This window comes from Trichechus manatus, unplaced genomic scaffold (genome assembly GCF_000243295.1).
Source record: "Trichechus manatus latirostris isolate Lorelei unplaced genomic scaffold, TriManLat1.0 scaffold00066, whole genome shotgun sequence".
NCBI classification, from domain to species: Eukaryota; Metazoa; Chordata; class Mammalia; order Sirenia; family Trichechidae; genus Trichechus; species Trichechus manatus.
The window spans coordinates 11,699,571-11,717,288 of NW_004444002.1; the positions used below are offsets into that span (position 1 = coordinate 11,699,571).

Sequence of the window (17,718 nt, forward strand, 5' to 3'; positions counted from 1 at the left end):
TTTGATCTTCATCAGTAAGTGCTTCAAGTCCTCTTCACTTTCAGCAAGCAAGGTTGTGTCATCTGCATAACACAGGTTGTTAATGAGTCTTCCGCCAATCCCGATGCAGCATTCTTCTTCATATAGCCCAGCTTCTCGGATTATTTTCTCAGCATACAGATTGAATAAGTATGGTGAAAGGATACAACCCTTACATACAACTTTCCCGATTTTAAACCATCACAGTATCTCCTTCTTCTGTTTGAATAACTGTCTCTTGGTCCAAGTACAGGGTCTGCATGAGCTCAATTAAGTGTTCTGGAATTCCCATTCTTCGCAACGTTGTCCATAATTTGTTATGATCCACGTAGTCGAATGCCCTTACATAGCAGTAAAACACAGGTAAGCATCTTTCTGGTGTTCTCTGCTTTCAACCAAGGTCTGTGTCACATCAGCAAATGATATCCCTCATTGCACATCCTCTTCTGAATCCAGCTTGAATTTCTGGCGGTTCCCTGTCAATGTATTGCTGCAATTGTTTTTGAATTATCGTCATCAGAATTTTACTTGTGTGTGATATTAATGATCTTGTTTGATAATTTCCACATTCTGTTGAATCACCTTTCTTTGGAATGGGCATAAATATGGATCTCTTCCAGTTAGTTGGCCAGGTAGCTGTCTTCCACATTTCTTGCATAGATGAGTGAGCACCTCCAGTGCTGCAACAGTTTGTTGAAACATCTCAATTGGTATTCCATCAATTCCTGGAGCCTTGCTTTGCCAATATCTTCAGTGCAGCTTGGATTTCTTCCTTCAGTGCCATTGGTTCTTGATCATATGCTACCTCCTGAAATGGTTGAACATCATCCAGTTCTTTTTGGTACAGTGACTCTGTGTATTCCTTCCATCTTCTTTTGATACTTCCTGCGTTATTCAATATTTTGCCCATAGAATCCTTCAAAATTGCAAATTGAGGCTTGAAATTTTTCTTCATTTCTTTCAGCTTGAGAAATGCCGAGTATGTTCTTCCCTTTTGGTTTTCTAACTCCAGGTCTTTGCACTTTTTATTACAATACTTTACTTTGTCTTCTCGAGATGCCCTTTGAAATCTCCTGTTCAGCTCTTTTACTTCACTATTTCTTCCATTTGTTTTAGCTACTCTATGTTCAAGAGCAAGTTTCATAGTCTCTTTTGATATCCTTTTTGGTCTTTTCTGACTTCTTGCTTTCTTCATGTAAGATGTCCTTGATGTCATTCCACAACTTGTCTGATCTTTGGTCATTAGTGTTCAGTGCATCAAATGTATTCTTGAGATGGTCTCTAAATTCAGGTGGGATATACTCAAGGTCGTATTTTGGCTCTCGTGGACTTGTTCTGATTTTCTTCATCTTCAACTTGAACTTGCATATGAGCAATTGATGGTCTGTTCCGCAGTCGGCCCCTAGCCTGTTCTGACTGATGATATTGAGCTTTTCTATCATTTCTTTCTACAGATGTAGTGGATTCAATTCATGTGTATTCCGTCTGGTGAGATCCTTGTGTATAGTTGCCGATTATATTGTTGAAAAAGAAGGTATTTGCAATGAAGAAGTTGTTATTCTTGTGAAATTCTATCATGTGATCTCCAGCATCATTTCTATCACCAAGGCCAAATTTTCCAACTACAGATCCTTCTTTGTTTCCAACTTTTGCATTTTAATCTCTGGTAGTTATCAATGCATTTTGATTGCATGTTTGATCAACTTCAGATTGCAGACGTTGGTAAAAATCTTCAATTTCTTCATCTTTGGCATTAGTGGTTGATGGATAAATTTGAATAATAGTCATATAAGTGGTCTTCCTTGTAGGCATATGGATAGTATCCTATCACTGACAGCTTTATACTTCAGGATAGATCTTGAAATGTTCTTTTTGATGATGAATGCAATGCCATTCCTCTTCATTTTGTCATTTCCAGCATAGTAGACCATATGATTGATTCAAAATGGCCAGTATCAGTCCATTTCAGCTCACTAATGCCTAGGGTGTAGATCTTTATGTGTTCCATTTCATTTTTGGCGACTTCCAATTTTCCTAGATTCATAATTCATACATTCTACATTCCAATTATTAATGGATTTGTGCAACTCTTTCTTCCCATTTTGAGTCTTGTCACATCAGCAAATGAAGGTCCCAAAAGCTTAACTCCATCCATGTCATTAAGGTTGACTCTACCTTGATGAGGCAGCTCTTCCCCAGTTGTATTTTGAGTGCTTTCCAACCTGAGGGTCTCATCTTCTGGCACTATATCAGACAATGTTCTGCTGTCCGTAAGGTTTTCACTGTCCAGTTATTTTAGAAATAGATCATCAGGTCCTTCTTCCCAGTCTATCTTAGTCTGGCAGCTCCATTGAAATTTGTCCACCACGGGCACCCCTGCTGGTATTTGAAATACCAGTGGCATAGCTTCCAGCATCACAGCAACACTCAAGCCACCACAGTACAACAAACTGACAGATGCTTGGTGGTCCTTCCCCTTTAATGTAATTAAAGGTTTAAGGGAACTTCAGATACCAAACAGTTAGTAATATAGATAAAATTAGTTATTTCCTTTAATTTATGAGGCCTTAGATCCAAAGATGATTTACCTAGCTGAACAAAATAATCTGACTTTCCTACTCTTGATTAAAATTCAGGAATTTAAAGATAACCATATCTGAGGAATGAAGCTAATAAAAGTGATGCCTGTTGTGACTTTGGTTCTTACTGGAGGATTTCTTAAGTGAGGGAAATTATGGTTACATTTCTTCTAATTCTTCCTGTATTTCATTTTTCTTTTAAAGTATGCAGTAAAGTGACAATCGAATAAAAAAAAAGTCTCTTTCTTCTTTACCAAACCAAACCTGTTGCTGTCAAGTTCATTATAACTCATAGCTATGCTGTAGGACAAAGTAGAACTTTCCCATAGGGTTTCCAAAACTGTAATCTTTACAGAAGCAGAGTGCCACATCTTTCTCCTGAGGAGTGGCTGGTGGGCTTGAACTGCCTACCTTTTGGTTACCAGCTGAGCGCTTTAACCAATGTGCAACCAGGTCTCCTCCCCATATAGTAATATAATGTTACTGTTATAACATATAGTAGTATAGCATTGCTATTAAAAAAAAAAAAAAAACGTGTCGCCGTCGATTCCAACTCATAGCAACCCTATAGGACAGAGTATAACTGCCTGATAGGGTTTCCAAGGAGCAGCTGGTGGATATGAACTGCTGACCTTTCAGTTAGTGGGCGAGCACTTAACCACTGCACCACCAGGGCTCCTTCCCTTTCTTCTTTACCTGATTGTAAATGGAACTGTCTTACACATAAGTAAAGAACTGCATTCTTCACATCCCAGAATATGTCCCACTTGCTTCATTATTCTTTTGCTCTGATCCTTGCTTGGGTAAAGAGAAGAATACAAGTTAGGAGGCAGAAGAAGCTCTTCTCCTGTCTTGAGTAGGAGGAATTAAGATGAAGAAATATTATCAATTTTTCTTTTGTTCTAAAAGATGAAGTCAAGTCAAGATTATTAATCAGGAGCAGTTCCTCAAACTGCTATGTTATTCATTCAGCTATGTCAAAACCTTTTGTAATAATTTCAATGAAGTTACCCTTTACTAAAATATTTGCATTCTAAGTATTTGTGCTAATGAGGCACATTTAAAAATAGGAATAATAAAATGAAAGAGAGATGAAAAAGTACTTATAAATTTAATTTTATTTCTGCCTTATGAGCACATTTTTCTTGTTGCTATGCACAATACTGCTGAAAGTTTAAACTGTTGCATAAGAGTACAGAATAATACTGGGTGAGACCTTTGACTTCATGCTTTGCCTGTAAGACCCAGGCTGCAGTGCTTCTCCCTCATCCATCTTGAAACTGGGTGAGTAAAGTCAGGGACTCAACTGTGAGTTGATAAAATGTTGTCTGAAGACCACAAGGAAGCCCATGGTGATTGTAACTACATTTCTGACTATATTTTATGTATCTCATTGTATGTACGTAAAATCTGACAATTTGACTTCTACTTGATATTGGAAAGGTGAGTTATAATAACCTTTGAGAGAGATGTAAAAATGTATGAGAACTCCATAAAAACAGGTAAATTGAGAACATTTTCTTTATGCATTTAGATAAATATTTTGAGCTCTCATAAACATGGAAATACAAACTCAAATGACTGACCACCTAAAGAAATTTGACCTTTAGCTCAATTCTTCATGTTTAACAGGAAACATATACAGACATACTTAATTTTTATCTTAGTTCTTATTCTGTCATATATAAAATATATTGAAGCTAATTATTTCACCACAGAAATACAAATCACAGAGGTCTCTTAAGAGTTTCATAAAATTTTATCAAATACTAGTAATATGAACCTGGGGTTGTGCAAAGTAGAGAAATGCTCTGCTAACATCACATTCTTCAAAAGTTTAGAAAAATTTATGGGGAGTTTGTTTTATCCTTCTCATTATTAAAGTATTATGAGCACTGACACAGTAGTTTGAACAATTCTGTGCCCTGCATAAAACCTAGCAGAAAATTAACAATCAGCACTAAATGTTGTTTTTATTCTTGCACAGTTTCATCAATTTGAGGGTCTTTTTTTTATAAGCAGAACTGAAAACCTTAGTGTTAAGGGTTACTGAAGTCTATAATAAATCACTGATAAAGCTGAAATTGGAGCTGTTGGCTTCCTGACATTGGATCCTGTGGGAATTGTGATATGGAATACCACCATGACCTTGCCTCCCACACTCTAGAGGCTAGCCCATTTCCAGTCTAGTTAGTGCCATGGGAAAAAAAGTGGGCTGAGTATAGTAACCTTGCCAGAAAGTCAAGATTACTTACAGTCACTTCTCTTTAAGATTGTCATATGAACTATTTGGTTGTGTGTGTGTGTGTGCGCGCGCAAGTATGTCAATCAATTGAATAGTGGTTCAAAAAGTATAAGAAATTATATCATTTAGAGAATAGAAAAATCCTTTTTAAGGTTTTCAAATTCTTTAAATATAGGGATATTATAAAGTAGACATTAGACAATTGTGTGATGTGTTCATGATGGAAACTAATTTTTACTTTCTAGCAAAGGAGAGTATAGTTTAAGTTACAAATAGTATCCAAACTGTAGTGAAAGAACCTTAGACTTATGAGTCAGTGTTCAAGTGTGACACTTTGCCACTGACTACCTTATGTATTTGAACAATTCATGAACTCTCCAGGCTTCAGTTTTCTTCCTGTAAAAATAAATTGTGGATCAGATGTTTGCTAAGTTCCTGTGTAACCCAAAGATTCTATACTTCTTTTAATTCCAGGATTTCTGTTTTCCTTCTTAACTTCTCCCTACCCCTACCATCCTTTTGACATGAATGACCTCAAGTTTTATAGCTTCCATTTGGTGGTATTAGCCTAGGACACAGCAGGCATACAATGTATGGTTGTTGCTGACGGTGGCGGTGAAGAGTTGGATTAAATGAACTATATGCTTCTTCCAGCTTTAAAAGCCTTTGACTGCTATAGTTGTGTCCAGGGAAGTCAATTGTGCTTGGATCATATCTGTTATTGTTGTTAGTTGTCATCGAGTCAGTTCCAACTCACAGTGACCCTATTTGTGCAGAGTAGAACTTCTCCATAGAGTTTTCTAGGCTGTGACCTTTTGGAAGCAGATTGCCAGGCCTGTCTTCTAAGGTGCCTCTGTGTAGGTTCAAGCACTTAACCATTTGCAGCACCCAGGGACTCCACAGTTCATATCTAGTACTTTAAGACAGTGTCCTGTGATCCTGAACTCAAGTAGTGCTAAGAAGTATGCAGTTGTTGATTTTAAATCTTATTTTTTTCTTCTGGCAGTAACTGCACTAGGAATATTTTTTTTCTTCTGGCAGTATCTTCACTAGGAAATACTCAACAAACTTTTTAGGCAATATTCATAGGGCAGATGAGAAATCTTAACATAGGCAATCATAATAAATTAGTAATTTAAGGCTCATGGAACCACAAGAGAATGACTTTTACTTATATGTACTCTACTTGTTAGATAACAGGTAATATTATAGACATGGTAGTAATCCAGAAAAGTATTTTATCTCTAAAAAAACCAAAAAACCCATTGCTATCGAGTCAATTCCAACTCATAGCAAACCTGTAGGACAGAATAGAACTGCCCCATAAGGTTTCCAAGGCTGTAATCTTTACAGAAGCAGACTGCCACATCTTTCTCCCGTGGAGTGGCTGGTGGGTTCGAACTGCTGATCTTTCAGTTAGCAGCTGAGTGCTTAACCGCTGCACCACCAGGGCTCCTTTCATCTCTAGCTTGGAAGAATTAATTTGCAAAATTTAAATAGGTAGCTAACTAGGTGTATCTCTCGTTAGTTTTTAGTACATTTTGTTAGGCTAAAGTTTTTAGTTACTGCCTGCGATTAATCTTAAGGATACACTGTGTTCGCTGCTGGTCACTCCTGCTGCTTCTACTTGAGGAGTTGAAGGGAGTAGGAGGTCTTCCTTTCTAAGCCTTGATACCAGTAGCACATTCTTTGCTCATCATTTCTTGTATACCCTCCTTATCAGTGAGTAGGCCAAAACCGGCTAGTCCTTGAAAAGTGTACAAAGTATCTTACAGCTGAGAGCATTCATAGTACAAAACATAATTTGAGTTCAGCCTCGCTCAGCTTGATTCCAGCTCTTGAAGGTTCTTTCAGGCCACCTGAGCTCAACTCTTCTGGTTAAATTCTCTGAGAAGTCTACCTTCTCTTCCCTAGATTTATTATGCTTTCACTCTCAGCCCCAGACAAGAGGTCTTAATTAGCTCCCCCAGATTCAAAGAAATTAGATTCTTTATCTTTGGGTATTTCTCACCTTTGGCTCTCCAGTCTTCATTCTGGTAGAACCCTAAAGCTAACTCTAATTTTGTCTGCAGTCTTCTTATTTCTCTTGACCACTTATTCTTTTTCTAAAAAAAAAAATTTTATTTATTTTCTTGCTATTGTTGAGAATATACACAGCAAAACATACACCAATTCAACAGTTTCTAGAGGTACCATTTAGTAGTACATCCTGCCTCTGGTAACCACTAATAAACTTTGTTCTCTATATATTTGCCTTTTCTTGTCTTTTTATGTAAGTGAGATCATATAATATTTGTCCTTTTATGATTGACTTATTTCACTCAGCATAATGCCCCCTCCACAAGTTGGACCCCTTTTCTATTAGCTGACAAGATCTAAACTTTTACACTTTGTCAATGTTGGCTGTTACTTCAAAACTCTGTCACCAATCACAATACACCCTAATATCATGTAGACTATATTGGGTAAAAAGATGTTCAAGAACACATACAGAAACAGCTGCTTGTGTTTTGGTAAAGATTATGTTTCTAGTCTTATTTGACGGTAAGTGCTAATTCTAGAGATGAATCCTTAGAAGAAGTACTACAGGCTTAATTTTTTAAATACTGTGTATGTATATAGGAAACCCTGATGGCATAGTGGTTAAGAGCTACGGCTGCTAACCAAAAGGTCGGCAGTTCGAATCCACCAGCCGCTCCTTGGAAACCCTATAGGGCAGTTCTGCTCTGTCCTATAGGGTCGCTATGAGTTGGAAGTGACTGGACGGCAATGGGTTGGGTCTGTGACTTAAATTTGTAACAGTGTACTTACGGCTGAAACATCCAAATCCATACTAAAGGACAGGTAAAGAAGGTCAAAGAATAATGTGAATGCCTTAAGGTGGGTCTATGAGGCTTTCATTTTCATAAATCCTTTTTGCAGTGCATATACAAATCATACACCATTTGTTGTAAATCAATATGAAGTTAATTTAGCGGTTCCTCCTATTTGCTACAGAACTTAGGGCTCCTTTCAGGGCTACTGCTTCCAGAAGGCAATGTAAACACAGATATAGTAAAATTTAATTATGCAGTAGGCATAAAAAGATTTAGAAATTTTAGTATTCTTAAAAGAATATTTAATTTGGGTAAGGAGATTGCTGACTTGATTTTCTTTGAGAGCTGACTCAATTTTCTTCAAGGCTCTGAAGAGCTGTGTGAATGATTGAGCAAAGCAGCTTCTTTTATATAGGTGGTCTTTTTATTGCATTTCTAGGGATTTTTACAAGTTATTTACTTGACTTTTGCCTTTTCACTAAAAAAAGAAAGGAAATCTGTCTTAATAAGTACTTAGGATACATTGATTTAATAAACCAGTGAGATGATGAAGGGGAAATTAGAATTTTGGGATTATCTATGAAAGATTTGGAGTCTTTTCGTGGTACAAATGGTTAACATGCTCAGCTCCTAACAGAAAGGTTGGAGGTTCAGATCCATTTGCAGGCATCTTGAAGAAAGGCCTGGCAATCTACTTCTGAAAAACAGCCATTGAAAGCTCTATGGAGCACTGTTCTACTCCGATACACATAGCATCACCATGAGTCAGAATCGACCAGATGGCAACTGTTTGTTTTTTCAATCAGGGATATAGGAATTGGTAAACAGAACAGGGATCTGTATCCCTCAGGTAGTCAGGGAGGTGAGGAGTGGGGAAGTGCAAACATTTCTGTATCCAACTTGGTATTCCTTGATTTAAAATCTTTTACAGTATTGATGAGTTGGGATTCACTTCAGAGCTTCTTTAAAATGCAAAATGTGACTTGGTTTTTAAGTCTTTGATTTACACACTTTCAGGAATCCATTTAGGATAGAAAACAAGGAACAGCTTTATCCTCCCTGGGGTTGACTGTTTTAGTCATATCCTTTTAAAACACTAATAAGGAAGATTAGGATTTTAATCTTTGTTTTTTACAACAGATGATTCTTTTACATTTTTTTTTATTGTGCTTTAGGTGAAAGTCCAACAGACAATTCTTGTTATGAAGTTAATGAATATACTTCTCAATCCAGAATGTGTTATCAATTTCTGTTTTAGAAAATATATACTACATATTTTTAATCAATGACGTATTTCCAAATTTTAGACTAGCTTTGCAGCTGCATCAGGACAACTGAAAGATTCCTTCTTTTTTATTTTTCAAAGTCCACTGAATTTAGGAAGTTATAGGGAGGCCAACCCATCACTAAGATATTTGGTGGGTATTTCTGCCACAAGGTACTGAAAAGGCAACAACCATCACCAAAAGTAGGAAGATATAACTGTGTGTTAGCCACTATGTAATAGTAATCACCATGAAGTACAATGTCGTGGTAAGAAAAAAAAAAAACGCTAAGGAAATTAAAAATGATGGTACTCAAGTTTTTGAGAATGTATTATAAGAAAATGTGAGCATTAAAGAGGCATTTGCAACCTACTAAAAGTCTAAACTATTTTTAAATGGATATATGGGAAGCTCAAGATGTATTTGTTCCATGTGGGACTGGAGGTGGGTGGGGATACAGAAGTATCTTGCAACATCAGAGAGACTACTACATGGAAAGGACATCTTTCAGAAATGGAAAAAATCCAATCAAGGAGAATGAGGAAGCTTATAAGGTAAGCAGGTCGTGTGCAAACTGTACTTTAAGCAGGCTGAAAAAAGAAAAGTTAGTGCAATTCTTTAAAAGCAGTCATAAATTTTCAAGTTACTTCAAAAGGAGGCAGCTCACTGGAGTAGCAGTGGGTCTGTTTGGTAATCATGGTGCAAAGAACTTGATCAGACACAAATAATAAACTTTAATGGCCTATTTGTCTAGTAAAGGAAGATATTAGGAATGTGCTAACTCTGTAATTATCTCTTGAAACTGATGAGTAGGTAAAATGGTAGCAAATGAACAGATATTCTAGGTCTGATTAACAAATTAGACATAGACAACTCATTAGAACTAGATAGCATCCTCCTATATTTTGAAGGCACTCAAAGTAAAATTTTAGATATAGACTAATAAAGTGCTTAAGTATAATTTAATAAAGTGTCTTTTCGTGGGAGAGGGGGACTGGAAATCTTGAGTTTCTACTTAATCAGTAGTATATCTTCACCAATATGAGTTAAAGTAAGGATGTAAAGATTGTTTCATCCAAGTGAAATTTTAATTCAAAATTATATATTACCAACATAAAAGATATAATTTCTGAATCGGGAGAGGACATTGAATGTATAAATCTAAGTCATGCCTATATATTTGTTAGCCTAAAAATCTATGCTTGAGTTCAGATTTTATTGTAGCAAAGTGTTGATTTCTTCTGTATCCCCATCATGAGATGAGTTGTGAAAGTTGAACTTATTGTGACAAACGAATGATAGCCTCTTATTTCAGCCATTGATGAGACCAGTACATGCAGACAGGATCCCGAGTTTTGTTTTGTTGTTTTTTTTTTTAAAAAAAGAAAGTTTAAATTCTTGAATCTATTGTGTTCTGTGTTGTTTGGATGGTGTTTTGGAAGTATAGGGGGAGTGATTGGGATGTGTGAATTGGGGAATAAATTACCACAAGCTAGGTGGCTTAAAAACAGGAGTTACAGAGGCCAGACGTCTGAAATCAGGGTGTCAGCAGGGTTGGTTCCCTCTGAGGCTCTGAGAATCCATTCCATGCCTGTCTCCTAGCTTCTGATGGTGGTTGCTGGCAATCCATGGCATTCCTTGGCTTGTAGGTGCATCACTCAATCTATGCCTCTGACTTCACCCCTATATGTGTCTCTATCTCAAATCTCTCTCTTTGCCTTTCTCTTATATGAACACCTATCGTTGGGCTTTGGCACAGTAGTTAAGTGCTCAGTTGCTAACCAAAGGGTAGGCAGTTCGAACCCACCAGCCGCTCCATGGAGAAAGATGTGACGGTCTGCTTCTGTAAAGAGTACAGCCTTGGAAACTCTGTGGGGCAGTTCTACGCTGTCCTACACGGTTGCTATGAGTCAGAATTGACTCAGTGGCAACGGGTTTGAGTTTGGATCATTGGATTTAGGACCCAGCCAGATAATCTATGATGATCTCATCTTGAGATCCTAACTTAATTACATCTGCAAAGACCCTTTTCCCAAATAAGGTCACATTCACAAGTTTGAGGGGTTAGGATTTGGAGATATCTTTTTGAGGACCACCATTCAACCCACTACACTTAGTTTAGCTGTTCTTTCACTGTTGCTACCCTTCCATTAAAGTGCAAATTGTATATGATCGGCTGCTGATTCTATGAAGTGCCTGACCCTTTGTCAGGGAGCACAGACAACATTTGCTGTATGGGGTTGTTTGGAGTAGCAAGATCAGCTAATTCCAGTTAGTGTGAGTGATCCAATAGAATACAGACTAACTGACCATTTAGGATTACATTTGTTCTAACAAAACACATGTGGCGAGTCAAAGGACTTTCTATGCTTTTAAAAAATGTGTTATTGTCTTACGTGATTTATTTTTCTTCCTTTAAAAACATTTGATTCAAAACACTTGTGTTCTTTTTGTCTCTTTTCCCCCTTAGAATAATATAGCCGATCCAGAAGAACTGTTCACAAAATTAGAACGCATCGGGAAAGGCTCTTTCGGAGAAGTTTTCAAAGGCATTGATAACCGTACCCAGCAAGTGGTTGCTATTAAAATCATAGACCTAGAAGAAGCCGAAGATGAAATTGAAGACATTCAGCAAGAAATCACTGTTTTGAGTCAGTGTGACAGCTCATATGTAACGAAATACTATGGGTCATATTTAAAGGTAATGTGTGTGCTGTATTATTTAAGTCATAAGGTATTTTCATTATAAGTTTTTCTTGCTTTTTTTAAATTCATTTTTTTGAAAGGTAATGTCTTAAATTAAGATTTGGCAGTCTTTGGCCCCCAGGCAGACTCCAGCTCCGTTTATAGTGCCAGATAGACTGTTGTTACATTTAGCAGCTGTATCCTGAATGCATCCCAGTTCTCAGTTGCACCCTTTTTCCACACCTCAACTTTTGGTGGGATGGAGGAGCAGCAATGCAGCTGGTCCTTAAGACATATCCTTTGTCAGGAAAGAGCTATACCCCTGGGCTTTCACACATTATTCTCAATGGTTCCACCTGTCTCAACCTCAGAATTGATGGAATATGTAAGCATATCACTTATTTCACTGAGTTATGGGTGATTATTTACATATCTCTCTGTCCCACCAGGTTGTGAGCTCTTTGATGGCAAGGATTTTTGCTTAACCATTCTTGATTTTTATATCACTTAGCATAGGATCTGGCACATCTTAAGCACATGATAAATCTATGCTGAGATGAGATGAAATGGAATAATATCTGCACCCTCCCCGAAAAAGAAATATTTTTACTGGTTCCAGGATCATGGAATTAGCAGACACCTAAAGTTCCAGCAGATGGAGATGTTACTGCATAATAGAACACTCTTTGGTTAGTAAAACCCGAGAGTTCTTGGGTTCCAGAGTTAAAAGTCAGGATTTGTGTCTATTGAAATGTGAAGTATAAATAGCTGGAAAATGATCTAGCTTAGGCTAGAGTTTAACCTATCTTAAAATTAAAATTGTTTATCTCTGTGTTGAATTTTTTAAAAAAGAAGACAGTATTTGTTAGATTTTTGTCCTTCAGGGATTATAAGAGGAAAAGGTTATTTTTCCCTTTTTTTTTTTTTCTTGTTCATCTATCTATAGGCCAAAAGGGGTATGTATATAACTCATTAAGCTGTTGACATGCATAAAAATTAATGCTATCTTTTTAAGCTCTGCTGACCAAATAAACCCTAGGATAGTTATTGATCTACATCTATATTAGTTAATCCTGATACAGAAATTCATCATCAATTTCACTCCCTTTTTTTATAAAGCCTGATTTACACCACATTATTATTTACATTACATTATTACATGAACTAGATGAATGTGTATCGAATGCATAGTAGAATGAATCATTAAACAACCAGTATGTGTCATACAAGGAGCCCTGATGATGTAGTGGTTAAACATTTGGCTGCTAACCGAAAGATCATCAGTTCGAACTCACCAACCGCTTCACAGGAGAAAGATATGGCCATCTGCTTCCATAAAAATTACAGCCTTGGAAACCCTATGAGGCAGTTCTACTCTGTCTTATAGGGTCTCTATGAATCGGAATCGACTCAATGGCAATGGGGAAAAAAATGTGTCAAACACTTTACTAGGTCCTGGAGATATAAAAATGAGTAACTTACTCCTGCCTTCAAGGAGCTAACTGTCCAAAAGTACACCAAAATGGTGCAGATTTTATGATTAAAATGTATACATGGTATAGATGGGACACAAATAAGCAAGTAGTTACTTCTGTCCTTTTCTTCGGGGGTAGAGTGAAGAAAGGCTTCCAAGAGGTGATAAGGCTGATAATCTCTATCCAATTTCAGCATTTACATCTAAGTGTTAGCTATTACTGTATTTTACTATGTACATAATTATTTGGTTCTTGTGGCATAATTTAGCTTTCATATTCTTTCCTTAAAAGCTAATTTAAGAGGTCAGATTCTTTTTTAGAAATGCTGTGAGTGATCATTCAATCTCAGTAGTTCTAGGTTCCCCCTCCTAATTCCCTTAGCAGGGTTGGTTAGGCAGTCCCAGGAATTTATCATGGAGAGAGAGAGAGAGAGAGAGAGAGAGAGAGAGAGTGTGTGTGTGTGTGTGTGTGTGTGTTGTTTGCCCATTCTGGTTAACTCTTTCTGGATTGGATCCTGGTAATTCCAGACACACTCTAGAGCAAACCTGAACCCTTGCTATTTTTAGGCATCTGTAACAGATAAGCTATTTTTGGCAACTGACTTAAAATATTAAATAAGGCCTATTTAAAATGGGCTATCCCATATTATATTGAAAATGGGTACTGAAATGATGTTGACTGTGTTTTATTGGTTCCTCATAGCCTTTGTTTATTCACATTCAGTACTCTCGTGGACAGTGAGTTCTAGTGCTGTTTAGATTTTTTATTCCTAAGAGTTCAAGGTTTGTTTTTGTTTTTTGTTTTTTTAATTCTTCTCAGAGTTTAACACAGTAGTATACCTGTACTAGTCACCCAGTACTCAGTCTTTAAATATACAAATATGGTAAATACAAACTTATCTGTTCATCTTGTCCATATCTTGATTGTGGAATGTTCTCAGACAAATCAGTGATACAAAACCATTGTTCAAGATGTCTTTTTAAAGGACTACATTAGATTATTCTTATTTCCTTTGTTATGTTGTTGTTTGGTGCCGTCAAGTCAGTTCCGACTCATAGCGACCCTGTGTACAACACTGCCTGGTCCTGTGCCATCCTCATGATTGTTGTTGTGCTTGAGCCCATTGTTGCACCACTGTGGCATTCCACCTCGTTGAGGGCCTTCCTCTTTTTCACTGTCCCTCTACTTTACCAAGCATGTCTGTTCTGGCTGTACTTCTTCCAAGACAGATTTGTCTATGATGTTAAAGACTACTTTGAAGAACATGTTGCTTCATGATAAAATTGTATGAATTCACAGCTGGAAGATATTAATTATTTGTAGCCTGGATCTGCTTATATTAAAGGAAATTAATTTGTGTGTGTGTGTGTGAGTGAGTGAGTGAGCAAGTCACTTCCTTTCTCTGCTATTCAAGTTCCTCATCTATAAATGGAGATAATCATTCCTTTCTTTTAGAGACATAGGGAAACTTAAAAGAGAAAATGTATATAAAGTACAGTACCTGGCACATAGTAGGCATGCAATATTACAGTGAAACCTGTGAGAGCCGAAACTCGACGGGACTGCCTTGTTTTTCTGGGTCTCGCAAGTTTCCCACCTTTGATAGGGTGAAGTCTTACCCCTTTCCTTTCCTCTCTATTAGTGGAAAATATTTGAGTTTTCCTTCTCTGACAGGTTTCCACCTTACACAAGCTCTGGCTTTCGTGGGTTTTGCTGTACATATATATGTATGTAATTTCTATATAGATGTATATGTGTACATACAGAGACAGAGAAATATCCTTCTGTGATTCTAAATGATTTATGATTTTATTTATGTTATTTATCTAATCACTCTTTCTTAGGCTGACCAACTTCTTATTTTCCATTTATATTATAGTATGACTATTTGGGCTTATGTTTTTTACAAATTAACATCACATCAAATAGAACAGGGTTCTGTTTAATGCAGTTGACATAATACAAGGCCACATCCTTTTAGTACCATCAGGGAACTGCATCCTCCATTTCAGATGACATGGAGGATTTTGTGAGTCAAGTTAATTGAGTCAAATAGGATATGGATTTTTCTCAGGTTGTCCTTATACAGGATATTATACATAACCAAGACCTCAGTGTAAGTTGGAGAAAAAAGTTAATGCATTTGAGAGAAAATTACATGCTCTCTGAAACTGTATGCAGTTGTAGTAATTTCCTTGAGACATGCAGAAATGTAGTAGGTATTCATTTTGACTGAGCTCACTATAACTTCATTTTTAAAAATTAAAAACAAGAGTAAAAACCAGACAAACCCATCAATATGACCACACTGTTTTCCTTTCATTTTAGTTCGCTGCAGATTTTCTTGACAGACAAAGTTAGTCTTTATGGAGCGTGCTAAAATAAGCAAGCCCTTCCCTTCTGATCCCATAATATTGGAAGAATCTTTATAATCTTTAAATATTTTTCTAGTTCAATGTAAATCTTAAAATGAACTCACTCTAGCATTGAATAGAATTTGAATCACGCCTTTATTTGCTGCTGAAAATTGCCATTAGATTTCTGTTTTTGTTAAGGAAATATCTTCCCCCGTACACCACTACCACCAGCAATATTTATAAAAATAAAATAAAAAGAATTGAATGATTGAAGTAAAATATTCCAGAACAGAGTTTGTGCAGTTTTGTGGCCTTCTCGTTATTTTTCTCTGAACCTTTGTGTGTGTGTGTCCTTCCGTCAAGGATATGATGACTATCTCTGGAATATTCTTTTATTTATTTATTTTTAAATTATTTTGGAATTTTCTTATAAACCTTGAGGAAAATCTAGGAGGGAAATATTTTCTCTTTTTTTTTTTTTTTTTACAATCTTCTTTTCTCAAAATAAGAATAGCTTTAAATTTAATATAACACACCTCTAGGACACCCACATTAGATTGAATTCAATAGACATTTGTTGAGTGTCTACTACACATACTTCTCTCATTCTGCATATTAGTTCTGGTCAATCTCTTCCCCTCCTATGCTTACAAATTCTAACTTCATGTCTCTGGTTCTAGCCTCTCTCCTCAGCTCCAGATATATATTTCTAACTTGTCTAATACCAAAAAACCAACCAAACCCGTTGCCATTGAGTCTATTCCAACTCATAGGGAGTGACCCCATAGGACAGAGTAGAACTGCCCCATAGGGTTTCCAAGGAGCAGCTAGTGGATTCAAACTACCAATCTTTTGGTTAGCAGCCGAGCTCTTAACCACTGCACCACCATGGCTCCAACTTGGCTATTACCCCATTATCTGTGGGGGCATCAAGTGCAATGACCCTAAAATTGGAGAGGTAGTATTTGAACTAGGTCTTAAGTATGGTTTAGGGGCTGGGATGTGAGGGTGGGGAACGGACAGGGCATTCCAGACATGGAGTAAAATGGTTCAGAGGGAGTAAAATGGTTCAGAGGTGGTAGAGTGTCTGCCATACTCTGGGCAAGATGATCTCTATTGTTCTTGCAGTTCTGTAAAATTTTGCATGCAGGTATTTGTGGTCAGTGTTATGACTGGTTATTAGATTCCCAAATCAGTGGCCAAAATCTATTTAATTCAATGTGTACTTAGTATATAGTACAAATAATGCTCTTTGAAATACATATAATGAGCACCTTACATTTTTTCTCCATGGACAAATGAATTCCAAGTTCTCATTTGGAACAAAAGCAGCATTTCTACTTTAGCACTTTCTACTAAAGCAAGTGTCTGCTGTAGCAGCAAACAGTGTGGTTCAAAGGCCTCATTGGGTGACAAGAGCTGATACTCCTGTACATCAGTAATTTGGTTACACTAGGTTCCTATTTCTCCCCAGTTAGCAATAGGACTCTAGGACTATTACTCTTTGTTGTTACTGTTGTTGTTAGATGCTGTAGAGTTGGCCTGCAACTCATGGTGACCCCATGCACAATGGGATCGAACTGTTGTGATCCATAGAATTTTCATTGACTGATTTTTCAGAAATAGATCTCCAGGCCTTTGTTCCTAGTCTGTCTAAGCCTTGATGCTACCCTGAAACCTGTTCAGCATCATGGCAACACACAAGTCTCCACTGACAGATGAGCGGTGGCTATGCTTGAGGTTCATTGGCCGGGAATTGGTCTCCTGCATGGAAGATAAGAATTCTACCGCTGAGCCAGTATTCTGAATTTGGGAATGAAGAGTAATTTCCTAACACCCAACTTCCACACACATGCACGCACGCACACACACACCATGTTGATGAAGGGCTTTGAACTTACTCTTCCAACCCATCGTTCATATATGTGGGTTCTTATGTAAGTAGAGTTCTCGCTTCAGGGACTTCTTACATTTAAATGTGACGGGTATATGGTTATGGTTTACAGTCACTTGGCTCTTTTGGAATTGTAAACCAGTATGTAGATATCATCTTAGGCTTTTAAGATATTTAGAAAAGCAAACCAAACACACTTACTGCATTCTCCAGCACTAAAGTCTTTTACCAGCAATCAAAGGTTGAAGCTGTAGTCCCCCAAAAGAATAGAATTATATAGTGTCTAGGTTTTTTGGATTTATTTTGTTAGATTGGTATTTTAATTCAGTCACTGAGACCTGCTGTGGACAAGGAACTGGTAAGAAGAGCCTCTGTGGGTCCAGC

General features: G+C 37.1%; 1 protein-coding gene across 1 annotated transcript in view; it reads left to right on the forward strand.

The window, feature by feature from the left end:
- The window catches only part of STK26 (serine/threonine kinase 26), a 58,568-nt gene that overhangs the window by 24,169 nt on the left and 16,681 nt on the right, over nt 1-17,718 (forward strand). The window contains exon 3 of the mRNA XM_004379627.2: nt 11,394-11,624. Coding sequence (XP_004379684.1) covers nt 11,394-11,624 — 231 coding nt within the window. The remainder of the gene's footprint in view (nt 1-11,393; nt 11,625-17,718) is intronic.